The sequence below is a fragment of the Macaca thibetana genome, chromosome 10 (assembly GCF_024542745.1).
Source record: "Macaca thibetana thibetana isolate TM-01 chromosome 10, ASM2454274v1, whole genome shotgun sequence".
In the NCBI taxonomy this organism is placed as follows: domain Eukaryota; kingdom Metazoa; phylum Chordata; class Mammalia; order Primates; family Cercopithecidae; genus Macaca; species Macaca thibetana.
Window position 1 is genome coordinate 22,999,255 of NC_065587.1, and position 24,234 is coordinate 23,023,488.

Consider the following 24,234-nt stretch of genomic DNA (forward strand, 5'->3'; position numbering starts at 1 on the left):
CATAAATTTGGCAATTAATGTTAATATTACCTCCTTAGACTTTAAAGAACACTCCCTAAGCATACAGATTTATAGTATTCAATCCCTTAATTTTTCTAAATATCTTCTACAATTTGACTTTAGTCTCCTTTCCATAATTGAGAACAATTATTTCTCATAAAGATGGTCTGCACGCCCCAACTTAACTTTCATCTAGGAAATTAGTGTAATGAATGGACCAGACTTTGACGTTTTTAAAATCTGGATTTGAAACCCGGCTCTGCAAACAAGCTAGTACAAGTCACTTGACTCCCTGAATCTCATTTTATTCCCCCTCGTAAAGCATGCTAAAATACATCTCATAATGTTCTAAGGGTGAAATAAAATAAAACATCTCTATTACTTAGCACAGTACTTGGCATAAAATCCAATGTCCAATCAACAAAGCGGATTCTAAGCTTCTCAACTCTTGCAAGAAAGAGCGTGCGTTTCCTTAAATCTCTGCCCTCACAATAACTAGCACCATTCACACACAAGAGAAACTCGGTGACTCCCTGGAACTGCCTTAGGAGAAAGTTTCTGGAAGTTTTGACATTCCAGAAACCTTCTCCTAAGGCAGTCCCTGGGAGTCACTGAGTCACTTCATTTCCATTATTTTTTTTGAGGCAGCCCTAACTCCACAGACGTATATTCCAGTATCAGATACACCAGATGTTTACACAAAAATGTTTTCGTGATATTTTAATCGTCTTAATAGCCTTTCAATAGGTTCTCATGGTTCTTAGAACACAAATTATTTACTATGGCCTAGTGATCTAGTTGGTCCCAGCTCATTTGCCACCCTCACTTACGATGTTCTGGCCACATCTGCCCTCTAGCCGATCCTTAAATACCCTAAGCTTATTGCGTCCTCGGGTCCTATTTCCCTCCAACTGGAATGCCCCTCTCACATCCTAACAGGCTAGGTTCAAACACCGCCTCCTAAGACAGCCCTTGTCTTGAGTTCCCTGCCTTTCCCAGTACTCCACTGTATTCATAGCATAGCACTTCCCCACCACCCCAAATTCTCCCTGGTTTTTTCCCAAGTGAGTTGTCTCCTCTAGACTGTGGGCTTCTTGAGAACAGGGACCGTGTCTGCTTTCACATGCCTCCCCACTGCCTCTATAGAACCGTGTCTGGCACAGAGCAAGCCAGCGACCTCCGGGCTGCGGCTTTGAGGCCCATGGCGCATTCGCTGTAACTGCGCGAACTAACTCCCAGAACAGCCCCCTTTCCTGGGTCTCGAGGCCAAGCGCCTCCTTTCCCCCAGAGCGCCTTCGTCGGGAGTGTTGGCCGCTCATCCTGCCGCGTCACAGGTGAGGTTTAGGATTCTCCGCCGCGGTGGACCTCCACGAGACCGCGAAGCAGGTGAACGTCCTCCCGCGGAACGTGAGCTGCCAAGGCTGGGGAGGGGAACAGAAGCTGGCGTCGGCTGCCTCCAGAACCTGTCAGGAGTCTTTTATGTGGACTATGGAGGTGAGGTGTCGGTCAGGGAGGTGGGCCCTGACTCAGAGCAGTAAGAGAGAGCAGAAAACTGGTCACCAAAAAACGGCTTCCAAAGAACCAACTGGAAAACTCACCGGAAAGCGTAGGCTGCCCAAATGCCCCGAGGGACTGAAGCTGAAGGGAGGAGCCCTCGTCAGCGGACAGGAGTGCGCGCGTCGAGTTTGCGCAGCCGCAGTAAAAGCCGCAAGCTCGTCGGCGGGCTGCGCAACCGCAGTGGAGGCCTCGTGTGCCCGGGGTGGGGCACGAAACTGGGCGGAGCTAGGCCCCCTCGCGCGCTGACGCGACTGGCCGCGGCGGAAGGGTGTAGGCACGCAGGCGCTATGGTGGCTCGGGGGCAGGGAGGCGGGGCCGCGCAGGCGCTGTGAGAGGCGGTAGCGGCGGCGGCGGCGGTGGTATCGGCGGCAGCTGTGAGGGGGTTCCGGGAAGATGGTGCTGATCAAGGAATTGTAAGTGGGTCCGTGGGCGCGAGCGAGGCTGCGGGACGGCAGTGATGGGAGATTTGTTGATGGAGAAGTGGCAGGATATTCCTAAATCGGAGTCAGCCCTGTGTCAGCCCCTCCCTGCGGGCGCCCCTTCCCTCCCACAGGCGCCCCCAGCCCCCTCGAAGCCCCTCAGCGAGTGCGCCCCTCGGCCCTCCAGGCACTGCCGTGGTAACACGGCCTCTCTCTTCCCCAGGGCGAAGGCGGCTGGGTCCCGGCCCGAGCGCATGGCTCGGGAAGGCGCGGCCGGGAGTTTCCGCTGGGACCCGCCTTCTCCCCAACCCCCCACCCCTAGTCTGGGTCTGGGCCCACCCCCAGGCCCGCCGGTGGGAAGGAGCAGCAGTCCGAGGGTGGGAGAGACACGTTGATTCTGACTGTGATTTGTCGTCCGGGGTGGAGTCCGCTGGCAACCAGCGGGAGATGGGCTTGCCGGTTGAAGGCAGCCCTCGTGTCAAGACTCGCGGTGGGACGTTGGCGCCCTGAAGTTCGTGCTGGAGCCGGGAATCCGGAAAGCCTCCACTCTGCTGGGCAGCTCCGTTGACTTGACGGGAGACCCTTTTCTCTTTTTGGTTTCCGCATGTTTTAAGATGAGGTGACATCGTGGGCCCCACCTACTTTCTTAGAAGTTAACACGTGGTCTGTCAAATGGAGGGATTTCGAGGTGCATCCGACCGGCCAAGTGCTTTTGTTGAAAAGTCACGGCTTTTCCCACTGGCAAGGACTGTAAACATTACGGAAATCTGCCTGCCTTTGAATGTTCAACTGTCACAGCTGGTTCGTGTCGTCAGCATCCTTTGGGCAGCTAGGGAGGTCGAGTATGGCCCATTCGTTGGTTTTCAAATTCTTCACTTTAAATTCTTAGAAATAGTTTTGGCTTAATTTAGCTTTCTTCAGACACCTTAGTGTTCTTAAACCTCCTTTAAAAAGTCATTGATGTCACTTCTCTGAGGCTTGATACCTCCCAAAGACTCCCTGTCTCACCCAGAATAAAAGTCAAAGCCTCTACAACAGCCACAAGGCTTTACACTTTTTTTTCCTGCCCTGATCTCATTTACTACCTTTCCCTTGCCCATTCCATCTTCGCAAGCTTCCTTGCTGTTCATCTGCTACTCCAGAGTAAGTTCAGTCCAAGGCCTTTCCACCTGCTTTTGTTCCTTTTGCTTGAAGTGTCCTTCCCTACGCTCTCTAACTCACCTCCTTCCAGGTCTTTGCTCAGACGTCACCTTCTCAGGAAATCCTTTTCTGAAGACCTAATTGCAGTTCCCACTATTTGGGGTAGTATTTATCTTCCCTGCTTTATCGGTCTCCATAGTACTTATCACCATCCCACGTGCAATACAATTTATTGTTAATTTTTTTCTCCTACTAGTTGTATTCTCTTTTTACATGTAAGGGCCATGAGTTTGTTTTGCTCACTCTCATATCCCCAGTTTTTAGAAGAGTGCCTCGCATGTAATAGGTGCTCAGTAAATATTTGTTAATAAATTGATGAAAAATGATAACTTTGGCCAGTGACAGGAATTTTGAGAAGAGACATTTTGCCGTTTGTTGGTAGAGTGAAAATTTGCGGTTAAAGCTTATTTATAGTACTGAATATTGGGCTTATATAAAACTTTTCTTTGAAGTCATTTATACGGTGTATCAAACAAGTGTTCATTACTCTGACTTCTATATGATGTAGGTAGATGGGTGGCAGACACTAAAACAAATGGAGAAAATAAGAAAGAAGGAAATTGACTTGGCCCAAGTTACACAGCAAGTGAGTTGCAGAACTGATTTTAAATAGATCTAGTCATTTTTCTTTCATTGGAGTATTTCCTACCTCCAAAAATGTTACAGAAACACAGTGTTCAGTAGGTCCCTCTGACAGTATGTGAGTAGTACGAAGCTAACTCTTGGAAAGCAGTTCCTATTGGGAATTTGCTCACTGTACTTTTTGCAAACATTTGCTTTCATTATGAAGATTTAAATGTACCCAGATAATGAATGTTGACACGTGCCCAAAGTCTAATTATTTTTCCCAAAGAGTTATAAATTAGATTTCTTGATGTTAACTCTTTATGTGTATCTCCCCTAGATTTTTTTTCCTCCTAGACTTTTTGAAGGTAGGAGCTGTTTCTTAAGTAATGTCAGTATCTAGCACAGCCTCTAGTCCTAACATGCTGTATTCAGTGTTGTTCAATAAAAAATTGATACTTATTACTCTCAAGTCAACTTTCTAAAATTCTTGTTGATTAGGAACAATGAATAGCTTGTTCCTATGTGAAGATATTGGCAACTAAAATATTTTCACAAATGTTTGTTGTCTTACAAAATTCTTTTTTTTTTAATTAAATTAAATTAAATTTTATTTTTTTGAGGCGGAGTCTCACTCTGTTGCCCAGGCTGGAGTGCAATGGCATCATCTCTGCTCACTGCAACCTCCGCCTCCCAGGTTCAAGCGATTTTCCTGCCTCAGCCTCCCAAGTAGCTGGGACTACAGGCGCACACCACCATGCCTGGCTAAGTTTTTTGTATTTTTAGTAGAGACAGGGTTTCACCCTGTTGGCCAGGCTGGTCTGGAACTCCTGACCTCAGGTGATCCGCCCACAAAGTGCTGGGATTACAGGCGTGAGCCACCACGCCTGGCCCTCTGTTTATTTTTTTATAAGAATGAAAATGTTAGAAATGACTTTCGGAGTGGGCTGTTTCCCTTCAAGTTATTATTTAAGCAATAGACGAAGTTACCGTTAATGTAAACTCCTGGTTTTAAAGAATTAGTTACTGATTCCATTTGGAAATTATGAGGATTTTCAGACATTTGAACATTTTCGATTGGCACTGAAAGTTGAATACTGCTTTTGGAATAACAACAGAAAATCAAAACCTGTATGTTCCTTTTCCCTTTTACTTGTTAAGCAAATCTTGAAGAAGTTACTTGATTCATTGTTCTGAATGTCTTAATCAGTCACTTTCATTTTTTGAAAGAAATTTCCTTGAAAGTGTTCTTAAATAAAAATAGGGATCTTCCTGTTAGTGAGTATAAAATTACTCAGCAGTGATTCTTTGGTTTTGTGAAACTTCAGGGAAGACTAACTTTTCCTTCTCTATCCCTTCCTTCCATTCCCTCTGCAATCCATCATCTTGGTTCAGGCCTTTGTGACAGTTCTTGCCTAGCCTCTCAAAAGATAACTTTCCCCACTTCTCCTGCTTGTCAGTGTTTTTAACCACCTGCAGATGACTTCTTCAGGTCAACTGTAGTTGTCACCTCTTGGAACAACCTGGGATTCCTTATTGCCAAAAAGATTTAATGGATTTCTTACCATAGTATTCCAGGTCCTGATAATCTGCTCCCAGCCTATAGCTTTCTAGTCTCCCCTCCCCCATTTTATGTTCTGGGACAGTGAGCAAGTTAGTGTGTACTGAGGAGAGAACTAAAATGATTCGGAATTTTTAGGTATGGAAGGATTTACAAGAAGTTTGTTCTTGATGGAGAGTAGAAATTAGTGACCATTGTGGGTTTGAGAATGTTAATTGTTTTTGAATCACCATTATCAGAAAGACAGAGCGGTGAGTAACTCAGTAGTCAAAGGGGAGGGAGTAACAGACATGTTGTACATGTTGGAGATTGAGATAATGTGAACATTCAGGCATAGATGTTTGAGGAGAGTAGGGAGAAAGGAGTAGGTGGAAAGTGTAGCTGGAATGCAAACTAGATATAATCTGGGTTGTATTACCCTCTTCATACTTACAAATAAGAAAGACTATTAAAAAAGAATGCCTAGGCCAAAAAGATTGTCACTAATACAAAAAGTAAGCTAAATGGCTCTTACTGTAAGAAAAAAATGAAAAGAAATTATAGCTGAAAAGAAATTGGAATGAGGAAAACTATTGAAAATTTTCCATAAAATGACAGGTAAGATTAGGAAAATATGAGAAGGATCATATACCCCCATCCCCCAAAAAAGGAAGTTGCTGTCTTGGAATCAACTGTAATTATATACAGGGATGGTCTTGATTTTCAGAATTTATGGTGGAAATAAATTAAGGACTCTCCTTATAAAATCTAGAGATAAAATGCAATATTTTGATAAAATAATATACCATGATATTGTTTTTGGACTTTGTCTTTTAAGACTGCTTGCAATGGAGCTATAATGACATCCTTTTGATATATACAGTAAGAAACTCTTGGATAGGATCAAACATATGTCAATCTCATATTGTATATATGCTGGAAGGGATTATTATAAGCGTCAAGTAGTTTCCATAGTAAAATTTTTTCTTATTAATTCTACACAACTCCTTATTTTTATCTCAGTAAACTTGAGGAATAATTGAATAGTGGGGGAACAGTTTCTGGAAGCGTTTATTCAATGAGATTCAAGACACGTATTCTGTAAGAAGCATCATAAAAACAAAAGGCACAGTATATAGGTGGAGAATGAAACCATTCTAAAAATTTTGTCAGGGCAACCTGACCAGACAATCTACAAATAATACATTCTGTACCCTGCAGTTTTCGATGTTGAGTTTTCTGTTTTTTCTTTACTCACAAGAATCTCTGCAGCTGCTGTTTGGGGTCCTGGGAACACTAAATGCAAATGATCATTGAGACCCAGGAATGATAGTTTTACTTCCCCAATTAGGGTGTAGGCATTACAAAGACCCTCTTCCATAAATGACACCCTTGTATTTTTTGATTTAAGAGACCTGTCTCTGTTATCATTGGATTTAAGGTGAAACCTCTTCAGGGATCTGTGTTTAAAGCTATTTCATATGTAATATATATATTTTTTTCTTTTGTCTTTTTAGCCGTGTGGTTTTGCCATGTTCTGTTCAGGAGGTGAGTTTTTCTTGCTTCTGCATCATTTCATTGGTATATGTACTATACGTTGATATGTTACTCTAAACTCACATTTTCATAGTATTGATTTACCTTTTCCTTCCACCCTACGTGACAAAATTAATTATATGAATGATAATTGCAATGAATTGCAAAATGAATTAAATGAATGATAATTTCTTGCTACACTGTCTTGTTTTGGAAGAGTCTAAAGAACGTAGTTTAACTTCCTGTCTAGTGCAGGAATTCTTTCTACAACATCCTAGAGAAATGAGGCTCCAGCCTTAACTTAAGTACTTTAAGGTTAAGTAGCTTGCTACTTAGGGAAGCAGTCTGCTTTACTGTTGGACATTTTAAACATTTGTGTTTGAACCAAAATCTGCTTTTCCTATAATGCTTGACTCTTGTTTGCAGTTTATCCCATTTGAGCAATGGGAAATAAGCCTGTTCTGTCTTGCAGTGGTTAATCCTTCAGGTTTTCTGATGGCAGCTCTCCCCTCCAGGCAACCCCATTCCCCACAAGCACTTTTATTTCATCTTAGAAAGTCTCAAGGTTAAACATTCCCAGCACATTCACTTGGCTCAATACAGCATGAAATGTAGACTTCCTACCAGCTGGTCCTATTACTATATGTGTTGTAATTGTTGATCTGAACTGAAAACAGTATTCCAGACATGGTGTGACCAGCACATAACTGTAAGAGCTTCTTGTTTTCCTCAGCCTGGACGTGATACAGAAATATATCACCTATTCAGAACTTGCATGTCCTGCAGTTATAGCCATGTGTAGTGTAGCCAAGAATGAAGATAAGAGCAGAAACAGCTTCTGAGAAATCAAGATATATATAGCAAAACCCATAAAACCCTCTAGGCTCTTCTTTAACTTGCACACAGTTGCCATTTGCTCAGTTATCTGGTTTTCCTAGAGCTGACAGTAGATTAGAAGCAGTGACTTGGAAGTGGGACAAAACAAACTGATAACCTAAGAAGTGACAGCTGACAGAAGACAGAAAGAAATGCAGGAAGTGAAAAAGAGTAGCTCTCTGGCACTGTTTAGTGTAGACTTGAACACAGTTGTGTATATCTCAGGAGGATTCACTACATTAAAACACTCCAGAGAAGCCAGGCACCCTATTCTCTGTTTGCACAATTGATTGTTTGAAGTTGAATGTGGAAATTGACATTAGTTTCTGTTAGACTTTTTCTTTTGGTTTCAGCTGGTTGAATCAACTTGTCCAAAATCTCTTTGAGTCTTGGTATTGTCACTGAAAGTACTCTTCTCAGCTTTTTGTTGTACTCCCCCTTTTTTTTGGAGATGGTATCTCACTCTGTCGCCCAGGCTGGAGTGCAGTGGCACGATCTCAGCTCTCTGCAACCTCTGCCACCCAGGTTCAAGCAATTCTCTCTGCCTCATCCTCCCTAGTAGCTGGGATTACAGGCACCCACCACCGCACCTGGCTAATTTTTGTATATTTAGTAGAGACTGGGTTTCACCATATTGGTCAGGCTGGTCTCGAACTCCTGACCTCAAGTGATCCACCTGCCTCAGCCTCCCAAAGCCCTGGGATTACAAGCATGAGCCACTGTACCAGGCCTACATGCACTTTTAAAACATGCCTTCTGTGTTTATTTCTTATTCTTTTTTTTTTTAATTTTTTATTCTTAAAAAAGGAGAATGAGAGAAAGCCTAAGTAGCATGCCATGAAATATCAGTCCATTAACATTTTTTTGTATACAGTTCTTTTGAATTTTTGTTACTGTGTGTTCATTAACAAAATGAAATTTATCTTTTGACTTAGACTCATTTTAGTCCTGTTTTAGAATATGATAGTGTTTAAAAGTACATGTTGAAGGTATTTAAGGATCGTGGCATTAGACCAACCCTAGTGTTGTATCATGGAAAGCCGATAGGAGAAATACAGTCCTCTCTGCAGGCCCTACAGACATTTATTTTGGGAGCATTTTAGAAATATGTTTGGTTTCAACTTCCCAAACACTTGCAAATTGAGTAAGAGTGTGTGTGGGGGTGTGTTTTTAAATTTAACTAATGGGCAAGATAGCAGCGTATCTCCATGCGATTTATAGGTACGAATATTTACTGAGCTTAAACTACCGGTTGTTTTGGTCCCTCACATAAAATGTTAGTTTTGAAATTACAAGTTCTTAGAGGTAGATTTTTGTAGCTTTTCTTTGAAAATATGCTTATAAAGAAAATATACACTTCTTCAAGCTGTTTTCATTAGAAGGAAGAAATTTAGCCAAATTTGAAGAGATGGAAGGTAGTGCCACGCTTGGGTCACTGGAAAAAATAAGAACACGAGAACTTTTCCCAATATTTGTTGGAACTAGTGCAGAAAATACAGCTGACTTACAGCTATATTGACGCAGGCTTCTGAGATTTCTGATTTATGTTAAATGAAATAGAAACTACTGTCAGCAATTTCCTGCCTTTTATGGTAATATGTGTATAGTTATATTACTTTAAAAACAGTTTCTGTTTGTTTACTTGAGGACTCAAAATGAACATTTCTGATCTTGGGCCCCCAGTACTGTTTCTGGTTAGCTGAGGAAGGACCAAATTGGGTGTATCATAAATAAGTCAAGGAAAAAACGACCCCAGAAGTCTACTAAGATTTGGACTATCTATTATATTTCTTTGGATCTCCAGGCTTTTGTTATTGTAGTTTACATCCTTCCCCTTTATCATTAAGAACAATATGCTGGTTGCTCAGCTTTAGTTGGCAAAGTGCCAGTTGTATTTCTGCCATAACTTGGAATTTTGTGAAGTTAAATGAGAAATAATAGAGGTGAAAATGCTTTGTAAAGTACAAATATGTATTGTTCAGCAGTTGAAGCAAGTTTTGAGACATTTTCTTGATAAATAGATAGTGTAAAGGCACCAAAGTATTTGTAACCGGCAAATTTTTTGAATAATGAAAGTTCTATAAAATACAGGTTTTTAAAACTATAATCATTTGCGGTTTGTCTTCCTAAACGTATTAATTTCTAATTTGAGTTGTGTTCTCATATTGAACACAGTTGTGCTGAATGGTTTGGATATGCTTTTCTGTATCTTGTTTATTATTAAGATTTTAGCATACAAAATTTCTGCAATTACTACTGACTTACTGAATTTCTGTGTTCTTTGAAATTTCAGTATCAGGTTGGGCAGCTTTACTCTGTTGCAGAAGCTAGTAAGAATGAGACTGGTGGTGGAGAAGGAATTGAAGTCTTAAAGAATGAACCTTATGAGAAGGATGGAGAAAAGGGACAATATACACACAAAATTTATCACCTAAAGAGGTAAGCGGTGTTCACATTTGACCTGGCTTACTTATGATGCATGTAACTAGCTAACTTAACTAGTAGATGTGAAGTACATTTTTCATTTCAGTGTGATAATATGTCGCATTTTAATTTTTTGAAAGAACCTCCTCCTTTATTTGTTATTTGTAAATTAGAGAAGTATTATATCTGCTTATAACAAAAATTCAAATAAAAACTTAGTCCCTGCTCGTTGCCATCAAGTATTTGTAACACAGAGAGAAACACCAGAAGCAGCTTAGAGTTTATCCTTCTAGATCATTTTCTGTATATATTCAAAGGAATTTTTAAAACATAGATAGCAATGTATTACTTGTATCAATTTTAGTTTTCTACAACAAATGGACCATATGAATGGTTTTGCAGTTTGCTTTATTTCTCATGAACATCTTCCATATTGTTATTTAATATCTGTGTGATTCTTTTTAAAGCTGAGTAAAATTTCTTCTGGACGTAGTTTACTTAACTATTCCCTACATTGTAAGTCCATTTAGGTATTTTAGATATTTTCTAGTTTTTGTCTGTTATAAATAATGTTTCTGGCCAGGTGTGGTGGCTCACATCTGTAATCTCAGCACTTTGAGAGGCTGAGGCAGGAGGATTGCTTAAGCCTAGGAGTTCAACACCAGCCTTGGCAACACAGGGAGACCCCATCTCTACAACAACAACAACAAAAACAAATTGACCTGGCACAGTGGCTCATAGCTGTAATCCCAGCACTTGGGAGGCTGAGGCGGGTAGATCATGAGGTCAAGAGATCGAGACCACCCTGGCCAACATGGTGAAACCCTGTCTCTACTAAAAATACAGAAATTAGCTGTGGTGGTGCACGCCTGTAGTCCCAGCTACTTGGGAGGCTGAGGCAGGAGAACCGCTTGAACCGGGGTGGTGGAGGTTGCAGTGAGCCGAGATCATGCCACTGCACTCCAGCCTGGTGATAGAGTGAGACTCCGTCTCAAAAAAAAAAAAAAAGAAAGAAAAGAAATTAGCGGGACATGGTAGTATATGCCTATGGTCCCAGCTACTTGGGATGCTGAGGTGGGAGGATCACTTGGACCCAGGATTTAGAGGTTGCAGTGAGCTATGATCACTGCACTTCAGCCTGGGCAAAAGAACAAGACTCTATCTCAAAAAATAAACTTTTGTGAACATGGTTGTACATGTGTCTGTATGCCTTAGGTTACTGTTCCTAAGATAAATTATAGGAGAAATTAATAAAAGGACTGCTGGGAGAACCTGCACCTTTTAAATTTTGATATTATTGCCAAAATTGCCCTTACAGAGTTTAATAGTATTTTTCCATATTTTTCTTTTTAATTTTTGCTAATTTCATAGACAAAAAATAGTCTCTTGTTAAAATTCGTATTTCTTTATTAGTGAGGTTGAATGTCTTTTTATGTTAATTGACCGTTTGAGTTTCTTGTATGACTTTTGACTCTTCATATCCTTTCTTCATTGTTTTTTTTTCTCTTTGGTTTAGTTTTTTTTGCACATTCCCCTAAGTTTGACAGTCTAATCTGTATCTTTGGCATAAATATTTTAAAACAAAAAGTGCTGGCCAAGTGCAGTGGCTCACACCTATAATTCCAGAACTTTGGGAGGCTGAGGTGGGAGGATTGCTTGAGCTCAGGAGTTTGAGACCAGTCTGGGCAATATAGTGAGACCTCATCTCTACAAAAAGAAAAAACAAGCAAAAAAAAAAAAAAAAAAAAAGGTGCTACCAGTATTTAGCTAAGGGCAGAAGACCAGTAATGGCTGCTAAGAGTCCATTTTGTCATTAGTCTCCCTAGTTAATTACAGGTGGGGGATATTTTCTCTTGCCTCTATTCTCTTCCTATGGAAATGAATCATACTCATGTTTTGTGGAACTCCTTAAAGCTGTAGCTGTCATGATCGGAAGTTTTTTATATTTCCTCAGCTTAACTCTGCTGCTTGGTTTATAGTGACCCATAACCTACTCATCCTTGGTTTATTGTTGACACATAATCTTACCACTTTATAGAACCTTACATTTTAGCATTATTTTCTCTTAGAATACAGCATTTCTTTGCTTCTGTTGCAGGTTTCACTTGAGAAATAAGGCAGTAACTCTGATCAATCAATTATCTGTAGAGAAGGTCTTTTCATGGTTTCTATTAATTTGTTAGTACCCTAAGTATACCTGAAAAATATGTCTACGGAGAGAAGATTTTGGCATTCCAGATGGTATAGTCTATATAGTATTTAAAGTTTTGAATTTGCTTATATATACTCAGCTTTCTTTTTCTAGCATTTTTGCATTTACCTGTTAATTGAATTATACCACCACATACAAACGTTCTCTTAAAGACACTGGACTCTTCCTGGGGGTTCTAAAATAAGCCAAAAAGTTTGATGTATAAAATTTTTTGTTGGCCTCTAATGTCCTGTTTAGATCACTTTCCTGTAAGTAAATAAATTTGAAATAGTTTCAAAATGTCCTCTGGTTGAAATCTAAGAGTTGAAATGTTGAGGAAGTGTTTGATACATTCTTGCATGAAAAAGAACAGTTTGAAATAATATGTAATACATGTTACATGGTTTTGGAAAAAAAATCAGAAAAAAAAAAAGCCTAAAAGAGGTGCATTAAAAAATTACCCATATCCCACTACCAGGTGATAAATATTCTCTTCTGCATTTTCATTTTTATGAAAAAGAAGAGGAATGTTAAATATGATTTTTGAAACAGTTGATTTAGGTAACACTGCAGCCAAGAATAAGGAGTCTCATAAGTTGAAGAGGGCTAGATAAATATGGTTAGTGCAAGAGATATTCTTATTCTGGAGAGATTATTTGGGGATGAGGTTCAGAATTCCTCTCAGGCTGTTAGTGGGTTAAATAAAAGATTTTGGCTCTCTGGCAGCCAACCTTCCAGCACATTTGGGCTTGTAGAACAACTTCTCCATTCCTAGGAGGAGCGGGGTTCCCTGTGGTTTTACCCTTTCATGCACTCATTTACTACTAATTGCAGTCCTGAGAAATAGACAATATTCATATTGTACCTAAGACACTAAGGCACATATTTACCCAAGGTCACAGGTAATAAGTGACGGAATAGTGACAGAGACCTGGTGCTCTGATTTCAAATCCCACACCCTTTTGTCCCAGGTGCCTAATGAGTACAAGGCACTCCCTTGAGAAGGGAGAGAGGGGATCTGATGGGATGGTGAGGGTTATTTGATTCCCATGGAAGGTTGGCCTTATCACACAAAGATGGCAGCTGTGGGCAGAAGCACAGAGAGGAATGAGTCAGGAAAGGGAAAAAGGCAAGAGGGTGGCAGTAATGGGTCTCAGGCAGGATGGCAAATAATGACTATTCTGACAGTAGTGAGAAACAAAAACCTATCCAATAGATAAACTGGGCAAAACAAGGCCCATTTGCTGTCCTCTGGAGGAAGGAATGGCTATGGGGCAGTCAGATGTCCACACTGACAAATTTGTCTGTCAACATTGAAAGCACATTAGCCACAGGATAAATATGTTATGGAAGGGCAAAGAATCATTTAGTAGTACGTGCTGAGGCCTTCACTGTGCTGCAGGAAAGACCTCCATCCCAGGACAAGCCTGAAGGTGCAGCCCCATCAGACTTACAGTTTTCTTTAGGGCATCAGCTCAGCATGCTGAAGACATACCCACAGTCCCTACTAGTTTTAGAGCTCTCCCTGAGGAAGTTAAATTTGTGTCCAGTAATATGTTTGCTTTTTCAGCATTTACTCCATAAATTATCCTAAGCTGGGTGCACTGTCACTGTATAACATCAATAAAACTACAAACTTGACTAAGGCCACCAAGGCCTTATTTTACTTTTGAGATAGTTGAAATTCTGACATCTGCTTTAGCCAGTATAACTCAAGTCTCTGGATCCCCTGACCTGTGTGCTTTCCCATTTCAGCAAAACGCTTCTTGGTGGCATATACACTTAATCTCAACCAGAAGGTTGAGAAACAGTCTTTGTGATTATTGACAAAATTCAAAAGTTGTTGACTCATTGCACAGGACATTTGAAATGTCTGGTTTCCTTGAATCTCAGGCAATAAATCATCTCATGGGAGAATGAGATTTTGTCCCTATTTTATTTGATAACTTAGAGTGAGTGGTTGCCCATGGTAATTCTGAACAGAAGATCTAGTACTTATGTATTTTTACTGTGTGCTGATCACTGGGTTATTGGAAGTGTTTCAGTTGGGAGTTTATTCATTCCTCACAGCAACTTTTTATAGTGAGGAAACTGAGGTCCAGAAAGGTTTAACTTACCCCATGTCTCACTGCTATTTGGTAGCAGAGATAGGACTTGAACACAGCCCGACTCCAGAACCTGCCCTCTTAACCACTTTGCTTAGCTAACCACTTTGCTCTACATCTAACTCCTGTGGAAGAGTTATTTTCCATTTCCTGAAGTTAAATGGGAGTTTACAGAAAAATTCTTCCAAAACCACAGGTTTCACCATCTCTTACTTTCTCTGAAGTCTTTAACGTCTAAAGTCTTCTTCCAAAATAAAGCTAAACTTAACAAGGTATTTGAGATTCCAATTGTATAAGTCCATCCAGAACAAAAACCTTCGGCTCTAAGCAAGCCAGTCTCTTTGTTATCTTCCTAACATAAACTGTTCAACCCACCCTGATTTTTTTCAGCTCCTTATGCTGAGGCCTCTCATAACCTGCTTGGTTTTCTGAGTACACCTCAGAACTATCCTATGCAGAGGCTTTCCATGGCTGATTTTATTCACTTTGATCCCTCTTCCCTAAACCCATCATATTTGTCATTTCTACTCATTTTGATACCTAGTCATATATTTCTATATGTGCATGTTTGTCTTGTTGTATCCCGTTTTCCACTAAAGTTTGTTTCTTTAATACTCGCTTAGTAGTAGATGGTAGTGAAAGAGGAAGGAATTTACCAGGCAGAGAATTTTAGAGCATGACAAAGAAATGTGTTGAAACTTTCAGATGGTATTTCAGAGAAAAGCCTGTAGCTTTCCTGAGACCTCCCTGTACGAACACACTGACCAGTCCTTTTTGTTAGTTTATTTGCTCACCCTTCTTGGGGAAAGTCAGCTTTATTCTTTCTCGTTCTGCATAAGTGTTACACTTTCGCCATCTTCAGTCAGTCCTGATAGATGGGGAATTTACAAAGCTTTGCCAACTCCAGAACCACCTTGTTTCCCAAAGGTCAAAACAGAAGAGGTTTTTATTGAAAAATCGTTATTTTAAAATTTCATGTGGTTCCAAGGTAAGAGTTCATTTTTGTAAGCAAAAGGAGTCATTTGCCAGGAACTTAAATTATGTTTAAAAATGAGAAATTTAAATCACCTGAAAATGAAAGGATTGATTGTATATACTTCTTCACATTCAGAGAGCATCTTGCACATGTAAGAAATTAATAGGCCGGGTGCGGTGGCTCGCCTGAAATCGCAGCACTTTGGGAGGCCGAGGCGGGTGGATCACTTGAGGTCAGGAGTTAGAAACCAGCCTGGCCAACATGGTGAAACCGTGTCTCTACTAAAAATACAAAAAATTTAGCCGAGTGTGGTGGCAGGCACCTGTAATCCCAGCTACTTGGGAGGCTGAGGCAGGAGAATTGCTTGAACCTGGGAGGCGGAGGTTGCAGAGAGCCAAGATCATGATTGCGCTCCAGCCTGGGCGACAAGAGTGAGACTCCGTCTCAAACAAAAAAAAAAGAAAAAGAAAAATTAATAAATGCCAGCCAAATATAATTTGTTCTTGAGTCAAGATTTAGCCATGATAGACACATGTTATTTGTCATTATATGTAGTTTAGTCCTAAATTTTTCACAGTTTCAAAGTTTTCCAAATCAAGTGATCCTATTTCAGAAAAATATCAGTGTTTTCTGAAATGTATTGTTTCCTCTTGATGGTGTATCTCATTTTTCATTTATTATTCCCCTTTTATTGGGTGAAAAAAAACCTCTCTCTGTTTTTTGTTTGTTTGTTTTGTTTTGTTTTGTTTCTGAGACAGAATCTCGCTCTGTCGCCCAGGCTGGAGTGCAGTGGCGCGATCTTGGCTCACTGCAAGCTCCGCCTCCCGGGTTCATACCATTCTCCTGCCTCAGCCTCCCGAGTAGCTGGAACTACAGGCGCCCACCACCACGCCTGGCTAATTTTTTTTGTAGTTTTATTAGAGACCGGGTTTCACTGTGTTAGCTGGGATGGTCTCGATCTCCTGATCTCATGATCTGCCCACCTCGGCCTCCCAAAGTGCTGGGATTACAGGCTTGAGCCACCGCACCCAGCCCTCTCTTTGTTTTTTATAATTCTCTAGGACTTTAGAGTCTCCTTCTCCCAGAAGTTAGCCAGTTTGTGTCTGGTTATTTTATTCCCTTCCCACAAACTGGGGTTTTAAATCATTTCTGTAATTTCCTTCCTGATGTATCTTCTTTGTATCCTTATGTATCTCCATCACTACTATTTATAATCAATCTCTCTAAAAGAGAGAAGTTACCATTCTCTCTTTTAGACTTGTCTCCAGGCTGATATTTTGCCATCCGTTCTTTTTCTGGCTTTAAAATTAATTGAGATATAATGTATATGCCATAAAATTCGTTCTTTTTTTTTTTTTTTTTTTTTTTTTTGAGACGGAGTCTTGCTCTGTAGCCCGGGCTGGAGTGCAGTGGCCGGATCTCAGCTCACTGCAAGCTCCGCCTCCCGGGTTTGCGCCATTCTCCTGCCTCAGCCTCTGGAGTAGCTGGGACTACAGGCGCCCGCCACCTCGCCCGGCTAGTTTTTTGTATTTTTAGTAGAGACGGGGTTTCACCGTGTTAGCCAGGATGGTCTCGATCTCCTGACCTCGTGATCCGCCCGTCTCGGCCTCCCAAAGTGCTGGGATTACAGGCTTGAGCCACTGCGCCCGGCCAAAATTCGTTCTTTTAAAATGCATACTTTAGTAGTTTTTGGTATATTCACAGAGTTGGGCAACTGCCATTGTTACTTAATTTCAGAACATTTTCAACAATCCAGAAAGAAATCTCGTATTCATTAGCAATCACTGACTGTTACCCCCTCCTCCTAGCGCCTGGCAACCACTGATCTACTGTCTGTGTAGATGTACTGTGGATATTTTGTGTAAATGGAATCATGTAATATGTGGCCTTTCGTGATTGACTTCTTTCACTTAGTGTGTTTTCAAGGCTTGTCTGTGTTAAAGCATGTATCAGTACTACTTTGATTGCTGAGTAGTATTCCATTGTGTAGACCTGCCACATTTTGTTTATCCGTTCATCAGTTGTTGAACATTTGGGTTGTTTGCACTTTTGGCTGTTATGAGTAATGCTGCTGTTAACATTTGTGTATACTTTTTTGTGTGTGTGTGAACATGTTTTCAGTTCTCTTGGAGATATATATTGCTGTGAGTGAAATTGGCTGGGTCATATGATCACTCTATATTTAACCTTTTGAGGAACTGTCAAGCTGCTTCCCAAAACAACTGCACCACTTTGTAATGTTACCAGCAGTGTATGAAGATTCCAGTTCCTCCACATCCTCATTATCTTTTTTATTACAACCATTCTAGTGTGTGTGAAGTGGTATCTCATTGTGGTTTCAATTTACATTTTCCTGGTGATTAATGATGTTCACATCTTTTCAAGTGCTTTTTGGTCATTTGTGTATCTTCTTTGTTTGAAGAATTATCTGTTCAAATCTCGGACCCCCACTTTCTTTTTAGTATTTTTTGTTTGTTTGTTTTTTGGAGACCAGGGTCTCACTGTCGTCTAGGCTGGACTGCAGTTGCTTGATGATAGCTCACTGTAGCCTTGAACTCCTGGGCTCAAGCAATCCCGCCACCTCAGCCTCTCAAGCAGCTGGGACCATAGGTGTGCACCACTGTGCTCTGCTAATTTTTTTTTTTTTTTTTTTTTGTAGAGATGGGGGTCTCCCTGTGCTGCCCAGGCTGGTCTCCAACTCCTGGTGCTTAAGCTATCCTCCTTGGTCTTGGCCTTGGCTGCCCATTCTTTTTTTTTTTTTTTTTTTTTTTTTTTTGAGACAGAATTTCACTCTTGTTGCCCAAGCTAGAGTGCAGTGGCACGATCTTAGCTCACCACAACCTCCGCCTCCCGGGTCCAAGAGCTTCTCCTGCCTCAGCCTCCCAAGTAGCTGGGATTACAGGCATGCGCTACCACGCCTGGCTAATTTTGTGTTCTTAGTAGAGATGGGATTTCTCCATGTTGGTCAGGCTGGTCTCAAACTCCCTACCTCAGGTGATCCACCTGCCTCGGCCTCCCAAAGTGCTGGGATTACAGGCCTGAGCTACTGTGCCCGGCCTCTGGCTGCCCATTCTCAAATTGAGTTTTCTTTGTTAAGTTATGTTATTTTTATATTCTGGGTACTAGTTCCTTATCATAGAGGTGATTTGCAGATTTTTCCCCCATTCTGTGAGTTATCTTTTCACTTTCCTGATTGTGTCTTTTGAAACTTAAAAAGTTTTTAATTTTGGTGTATACCTGTAGTCCCAGCTACCTAAGAGGCTGAGGTGGGAGGATTGCTTGAGGCCAGGATTTCAAGACCAGCCTGGACAATATAGCAAAACATATTGCGACCCCGTCTCTATGAAAAAATTTAAAAATCAGTCCGGTCACAGTACTGCATACCTCTTTGTCGTAGCTACTCAGGAGACCGAGGTGGGAGAATCACTTGAGCCTAGAAGTTGGAGGTGGCAGTGATTTATGATTACACTGCTGTTCTCCAGCCTAGTGACAGAGCAAGACCCTTTCTCTTAAAAAAAAAAAAAAAAAAAGTTTATGATTTTGATGAAGTCCAATTTATTTTTTCTTTTTGTAGTTTATGCTTTTGATGTCATCAAAGAAATCATTGCCCAATCCAAGATCATAAAGATTTACATCTATGTTTTCTTATAAGAATTTTATAGTTTTAGTTTTAATTTAGGTCTTTATCCATTTTGAGTTAATTTTTGCAACCATCCATTCTTGCCCACTCCAATTAATTTTTCACACAAAGCCAGAATGGTCATACAACTCAAATCAGGTTGTGCCATTCCCCCTTTTAAAGCTTTCGGTGGCTTCCCATCATACACAGAGTAAAATCTAAACTCTGTGACCTGTAAGGTGAGGCCCATGTGGTCTTTCTGCCCTTTCTCCATGTTTGGTCACTGCAGTCTAGCCATGCTGGAGGCCTAAGAGTGGCTCAAGCAGGTTAAGTCTTTTGCTGTCTTAGGACCTGTGGTCATGCTGTTCCCTTTGCTTGCTGTTCTGTTCCCTGTCTCCGTACCCTTGGATCATTGTTGTAATATTATTTCCTCAGAGAGGCCTTCCCGACTACCCTTGCTCCACTTACTCATTGCCCAGTGCCCTATTCTTTAATTTCACTGCACTGCTTAAGTAATTCTCTTTGTGTTGTGTTGTTTACTAATCTGTTTTCTGCCTCCATCCCTGGAAATAAGTTCTGAGTAGGAATTATTCCTGTGTTCTCACCATTATTTACACAGCCCCTGGCCTGGGATGGTGGACACAGTAAATATTTGAGTGGATGAATGAATGAGGTACCCAGTATTTTATTTATACATATGTGTGTGTGTGTGTGTGTGTATTTGTTTATTATTATTATTTTTGAGATACAGTCTCACTGTGTCCCCAGGCTGAAGTACAGTGGTGTAATCTTGGCTCACTGCAATGTCCACCTCCCTGAGTCAAGCAATTCTCCTGCCTCAGCCTCCCAAGTGGCTGGGATTATAGGCACCCACCACCATGCCCAGCTAATTTTTGTGTTTTTAGTAGAGTCAGGGTTTCATCATGTTGGCCAGGCTGGTCTCGAACTCCCAACCTCAGGTGATCCTCCCACCTTGACCTCCCAAGGTGCTTGGATTACAGGCGTGAGCCACTGCACCTGGCCCTTTCTTTTCTTTTTTTGCCTTCTTAGCTGAGCTTTTCCTGACTAGTGAAGAGAAGGCATCCCAGTGTATTTGAGGGATATTTCAGTTGATCATAAAATGAAAGATTAATTGGTCTATTTATGGTAAATTAATCTGGTCTTCAAATTCTTCCCTAAATTTTTCTGTGTTTTGATGTTCATCTGCAGTGGGAAGGAGAAGGGTGCGAATAGTTGTCTTGCTTGTGTGATTTACAGATAGACATAAGAATTTCCAGAGAAAAGTACAGTTAGAAATGATTTGCCATGGTATTATCTATCTCAGGAATAGGATTAAAAAAGGAATGTGCCTAGATCAGGTGTTCAGTGTACCTTATGGTCATGTTTTACCCTGAAGTTAAATAGTCTTAATATTCAGAGTGGGAGAAAGGGTATGTATTCCTAAAGAGTCTTCATGATCGTGGGCATTGTGCTATTGGTAACTCTTCACTCTTAAGCAGCTGAAATCTAGCCATGTTTACCTTGAGGTAAGTGAGCACTGTTCTGAGTATTAGTTTATCATGAGGGAGCACCATTTTGTGAATAGTTTGGGAGGACAAGAGAAGGATTGTCCTTTTTGCGTGTTTATTTTTGAAGGCCCACCTCCCATTTTATTAATTCAGTTAATAATTGTTCCTTTTCTGAGGCTCTGTAAGCTTCCAAAACAGGAATCTGCTGCATTTTACTAAAGTGCCTTACTGTTGTTAATTCAGTTAGTAATTGTTCTTTTCTGAGGCTCTCTAAGCTTCCAAATCAGGAATCTGCTGCATTTTACTAAAGTGCCTTACTAAGTAATAACTGGTGGGAAAATGATGTATATGTTCTCAGTTATATATACCTGGCACACTTGAACTACCATGTTAGGAATATATTAAGGTTGCCATTAATGGAAATTTCTAACTTTTGAAGTAGAATTGAAATTTAATTTTATTTACTCCATATATACATTTTCCTCAAGTTTAGTCAGTCACTTAGATTCATTGAGGAGAGATGTATTTGATAATGTTCTCACGTTAAACATGAAAAAAAGTGAGTAAATTTGAAATAAATCTAGCTTATAGGTTTGGACTTTATTGACTCAGTCAAAACATAAAATGAATTGTTGGAATTCTCATGGTGGGAAAAGTATCTTGGAAATAAGATATAGGCATTTGGGAGCGAGATAAAGAAATATTAAAATTTTCATGTAGATTTGGCTCATGTTGGCCTTTACTGATAAATGCCAATTTCCTTCTATTTGAGTCAGCACATTTTAGAACATTTTACGAATATTAAAGTTCTTCACATATCAGGCACTATAGGAATAGATGGATAGTTAAAATATGTGTCTGAGTTAATACAGAATTGTTTCTCCTGCCTTTTCGTTTTTTTTTTTTTTTTTTTTTTTTTTTTGAGACGGAGCTCACTCTGTCGCTGGGGCTGGAGCGCAGTGGCCGGATCTCAGCTCACTGCAAGCTCCGCCTCCCGGGTTTACGCCATTCTCCTGCCTCAGCCTCCTGTGTAGCTGGGACTACAGGCGCCCGCCACCTCGCCCGGCTAGTTTTTTGTATTTTTTTAGTAGAGACGGGGTTTCACCGTGTTCGCCAGGATGGTCTCGATCTCCTGACCTCGTGATCCGCCCGTCTCGGCCTCCCAAAGTGCTGGGATTACAGGCTTGAGCCACCGCGCCCGGCCTCCTTTTTTTTTTTTTTAAAGACAGAGTCTTGCTGTGTCACCCAGGCTGGAGTGAAATGGCACTGTCTCAGCTCACTGCACCCTCCACATCCCAGGTTCAAGCAATTCAGCCTTAGGGTCCCGAGTAGCTGGGTTTACAGACACCTACCACCACGCCTGGCTAATTTTTTGTGTTTTTAGTAGAGACAGAGTTTCGCCATGTTGGCCAGGCTGGTCTTGAACTCCTGACCTCAGGTGATCCACCCACCTCTGCCTCCCAAAGTGCTTGGATTACAGGTGTGAACCGCCACACCCGGCCTCTCCTGCTTTCTCTAAGTTGACCAACTAACCATTGATAGATCTGTTTGTCATACTCTCAGATGAATAGGTAGTCTTGTAGCTTGGCTTTAAAAAATTATCCTCATGTGTTCCATTGTACCCTGATTAGACCTCACCCACACTTGAAGGGATTTTGGTTCTAGTTCTTTAGCAATGTGATACATTTTTTGGACAACTAGATACTCTTTGACTTTTAAAGTGACATTATTTTCGGTTGTCCTGGCTTGGTGTTTCTGAAGTTTGAATGAATCGTTCCACCATTTGAAAAGAAGTAAGTGATCAGGCCGGCCGCAGTGTCTCACGCCTGTAATCCCAGCACTTTGGGAGGCCGAGGCGGGTGGATTGCGAGGTCAGGAGATCGAGACCATTCTGACTAACACAGTGAAACCCCCATCTCTACTAAAAATACAAAAAAATTAGCTGGGCATGGTGGCGGACGCCTGTAGTCCCAGCTACTCAGGAGGCTGAGGCAGGAGAATGGCGTGAACCTGGGAGGCGGAGCTTGCAGTGAGCCAATATCATGCCACTCCCACCTGGGTGTGAAGACATTAAGGAGGATTTAAATGAAGAAAGGCATATGAAAGTACCCAGCTTCATGTCAGCTTATAATTAAAAAGCAGTAACTACCATTTTTTGAGCTCATTGTACTGTGCAATGTGTTAAACGCATTCGAGTATTTGATTTAATTCTCTCAATAACCCTGCAGAGCAGGTAATATGCATTCCATTCAACACATGAGGAATTTCAGAGAAGCCAAGTAGTAGGCCTGAGGTTACACAGCTTCTAAATGGTAATGTTGGGATTTATATTCGATCTGTGTGAAAAGTCTGTGCAAGCAAAACTACTCTTTACAGTAGGCTCCAGTCACTAAATCAGTCACTTCATTTGCATTTATTTGAAGACTAGTAAGACTGATTTTCCCATTTGTTTGTTAACGAGTAACATTTTATATTTGTAATGGGCCTGTGGATGACTTTTGCCCCTTTATATGTTGGGATTGTTTCTGATTGTCATATGCTTGCACAAGCTTCTCATATATTAATCATGTATTGAACCTTTCTCTTCCTCTGAACATACTTGAGGCAGCAAGTGACATTCATCTCCCATACCTACAAAATTTTATACTTGGATATGCTTTCATTTCTCATTTTCTACATGGGTCCTTTACATTGTTATTTTTCTTCAGATCTGTTCTGTAAAATGTATTGAGACTTTTATTCAGAGATATCTCCTTATTCTGGGGCTTTTTGCATTAAGAAACAGTATAATATCATCTAACTCTAAGAACTACGTTGTATTAATGTGCAGGATGAATAGCTGTTAACTCTTAGGTTTCACATTGGGGTAGTAGATCAGAAGTCCTTAAGAAATAATTGCTTCTATTTAAAACACACACACACACTCACACACACAAACCCTTTTATACACTTAACTTGGTTTTTTTTTTTTTCTTGTGAGACAAGGTCTTGCTCTGTTGCCCAGGCTAGAGTGCAGTGGTGTGATCTCAGCTTCCTGCAACCTCTATCCCACAGGTTCAGGTGATCCTCCCACCTCAGCCTTCTGAATAGTTGGGGCTACAGGCATGTGCCACCATGCCTGGTTAATTTTGTATTTTTTTGTAGAGACAGGATTTCACCATGTTGCCCAGGCTAGTTTCAAACTCCTGGGCTCAGGTGATCCTCTTGCCTCAGCCTCTCAAAATGCTAGGATTACAGGCATGAGCCACCGTACCCAGCTAAATATTCTTAATCATTTTTATTTAAAATGTAAACAATTATGTGTTCCTTTCTAGTGGATTACTTTAGGATTGAAATAAACTAGTTCATCAAACTTAGAACATGGTCACCTTTGATTGCCGTACTCTTTCAAGCAGTTTCATAGATACCAAGAAAGAATTGATGGTGCTGTTAAATATATCCAGTATCTCTCTTCTCCCAGCAAAGTTCCTGCATTCGTGAGGATGATTGCTCCCGAAGGCTCCTTGGTGTTTCATGAGAAAGCCTGGAATGCGTACCCCTACTGTAGAACAAGTAAGCCTGGCCCCCAGCAGCCATTGCACCCCTCCACCCTGAGAATGAGAGGGATTCCCAGTACCAATGTCTTTGAGAAGGATTACACTGAGCAAGGTCTTTCTTGGGTTCTTGTATAGTCACTGCTAGAATGATGGCAGAGGAAGAACTGCATTGGGTTCCTCCTC

At 41.0% G+C, this 24,234-nt stretch overlaps 1 protein-coding gene across 1 annotated transcript in view; it reads left to right on the forward strand.

The window, feature by feature from the left end:
• The first annotated feature begins 1,881 nt into the window (after nt 1-1,881).
• Nucleotides 1,882-24,234, forward strand: part of PITPNB (phosphatidylinositol transfer protein beta) — a 68,334-nt gene continuing 45,981 nt past the window's right edge. The window contains exons 1-4 of the mRNA XM_050806853.1: nt 1,882-1,970; nt 6,798-6,828; nt 9,986-10,131; nt 23,976-24,067. Coding sequence (XP_050662810.1) covers nt 1,951-1,970; nt 6,798-6,828; nt 9,986-10,131; nt 23,976-24,067 — 289 coding nt within the window. The 5' untranslated portion in view covers nt 1,882-1,950. The remainder of the gene's footprint in view (nt 1,971-6,797; nt 6,829-9,985; nt 10,132-23,975; nt 24,068-24,234) is intronic.